We start from the raw sequence: 2500 nt of genomic DNA, 5'->3' as shown, positions 1-2500 counted from the left end.
GAAACTGCTCTCAGTTCCGCAGCAGCAGCAGGCGGTCAAGTCCTCGGAGGTCTTGAAGGTGCTGGAGGAATTGCAGGTGGAGAAGCCGGCTTTGGAGGCGCTGCTGGAGTTGCTGGAGGACAAGGAGGATTTGGTGGCGCTGCTGGAGTTGCTGGAGGACAAGGAGGATTTGGTGGCGCTGCTGGAGTTGCTGGAGGACAAGGAGGATTTGGTGGCGCTGCTGGAGTTGCTGGAGGACAAGGAGGATTCGGCGTTGGACTTGTAAATGGAGGGGGATTAGGTGCGATTAATGGAGGTAGTATTGGATTGGGTATCAACGGAGGTGCTAGTGGAGTGCTACAAGGCCATGGAACTCAACCTTCAGGGCTCTACAGTACCCCATAGAGTAACTTAGTTTACAGAAATATGTAATTGTAGCGTTACTGTGTAATTAATATAACATACATACATAAAATTCTTGTGATATCATTACCCAGTTTCAGCAAATCTCCCTTTCTCCTTCACTCTACGCGCGCACTTACACATCCACATACATATGCGCACGCAGAGTTCTAGGTAAATACTTTAATCAAAATTAACTGCTGACGATACATTTCACGTTATCTTAGAAAGAGAGAGAGAGAAAAAAAGATGACTTCTGATTTGTGCCAGTTATGCTTTTCTTTGTAACGATAATTTTTATAGTGAGCGTTGTATTGTTTCATATATAAAGGACGTAGTTCATAACGGATAAAAAAGCGGAAAATCCGTTCTGTCGCAAATAAGCTTATTGAAAGGTAAGACTTAAATTCAAAATCCAATTTACATTCAGGTCTGAAGAGGTGGGGAAGAAACAACACACGCGGATCAGGTGAGGTCGAGAACCGCTTGGTATATGTGAAGTGGCATTATAGTCTGAGGACACAAAACTCTCTACTGTGTTGATACTAGGGTACAAGAAATCTATACGCATACTCGGTTACTTGAAGGAGAAGGTAAACTTATTATGTGTAAAGAGACCCTTCCACCCACTGTTATATATTGTTATATAACAATATCATACTAGTCTACGGGCACGGGTATCAGCGACCGGACTTTCAATCCAGATTGCTAATAAGACAGTTTGTTAAAACAGAAAGGCCGTTTTTTGTGTGTGACCTATGGATATGACGTACTTGAGTTAAGAGACATGCTTACTGAGACTGACCTCGTTTTCAGATAAAAAAAACACATACACACACACACATACAAACAAAACAAAAACAAAGTCTATTGCATGAAGAGCAAAGAATGGCATAGGTGCTTACTTTAGTAATAAAGGGGAGGTGTGTGAGGACAATACAACAGTGAAGGCTGGCCTTGCGAAATACGATAGTAATTTTAGCAACAGCAATAGAGTATTTTTGTCTCAGGGAAAAGGTTTGAGACGTCCAAGACAGTGCATCATGAACATGGGAAATGCATGATAGAAAGATAATAGATCATCTATGGTGGAGGGATTGTTTTTAGATGAAGTAAATTAAGGTTAAGGCTCCGTCAATGTAATCGACCGAGAACTTACAAGCACCGGAAAGAGGGGCCATGACCTCGTCGTTTCTCGCCGAATCAGAATGTGACCATTTAGCTCTTCCTCTTCACGTTCACAACCCATGATGTTCTACAGCCCCCGGAAAAGTTGGTTGCTGTTGTTGTTATTGTTGGTATTCCTCTCAGTTATCATCATTATTATCATCATGTTCGTAACCATTTCATTATTATTATTATTATCGTCATTATTATCATTATTAATATTATTATTTCGCATTCACAAAACTTTGCTGTTATGCCACCGAGAAAGTTGTTACTACCACTGTTATTGCTGATGTCTCTCCCAATCTTCCCGCTCCTCATCATCATCACTATCTTAACTGCCGTTATTATTATTGTTATTAACATTATTATCATTATTATTTTTATCATATTTTCATTATCATCATCATTGTTATCATTATTATCATGATTATCATCAATATTATTATTACTATTAATGTTTCTATTTCAGTTATTGTTATCATTATTATTGTTATTATCATCATTATCGTCAGCATAACCATATTAATGATGACAGTATTACTACTGCTAATGATAATAATTATGATTTTCATCATTATCATTATTATTGATTTCATTGTTATAACTATGATCATTATCATTAACAATATTAGTGAAATTCTTCTCTTTAGTATTGTTATTGCTGAAACAGTTACATTGTTCCTGGTTTGATTTTGTTTGTTTTTTTGTTATACACATCTGTTATGCTGCTATAAATACGTGTGCGTGTTTATAAACTGTTTCTCTGGGTTATTAGGTTTCAGTTTATAACCTTTAAAAAACTTCCATTGTTCTCCATACTGATGAATATATAATGATCATACTTAGCGACCTATAGAAGATGAATATGTCATAATTATACCTGTTATCAACACACGAGTCAGATCTGATATGCACAGTTGCAGACATTCACCATGAAATCCATCGTACG

At 37.6% G+C, this 2500-nt stretch overlaps 1 protein-coding gene across 1 annotated transcript in view; it reads left to right on the top strand.

The window, feature by feature from the left end:
- Positions 1 to 456, top strand: part of LOC113828786 (peroxidase-like protein 2) — a 1109-nt gene extending 653 nt beyond the window's left edge. The window contains exon 2 of the mRNA XM_027381809.2: positions 1 to 456. This exon is cut by the window's left edge and continues 522 nt beyond it. Coding sequence (XP_027237610.2) covers positions 1 to 384 — 384 coding nt within the window. The 3' untranslated portion in view covers positions 385 to 456.
- Positions 457 to 2500: the final 2044 nt, after the last annotated feature.

This window comes from Penaeus vannamei, chromosome 22 (genome assembly GCF_042767895.1).
Source record: "Penaeus vannamei isolate JL-2024 chromosome 22, ASM4276789v1, whole genome shotgun sequence".
In the NCBI taxonomy this organism is placed as follows: Eukaryota; Metazoa; Arthropoda; class Malacostraca; order Decapoda; family Penaeidae; genus Penaeus; species Penaeus vannamei.
The sequence above is the reverse complement of the archived record's forward strand: the minus strand, read 5'-3'. Positions and strand labels throughout refer to the sequence as shown.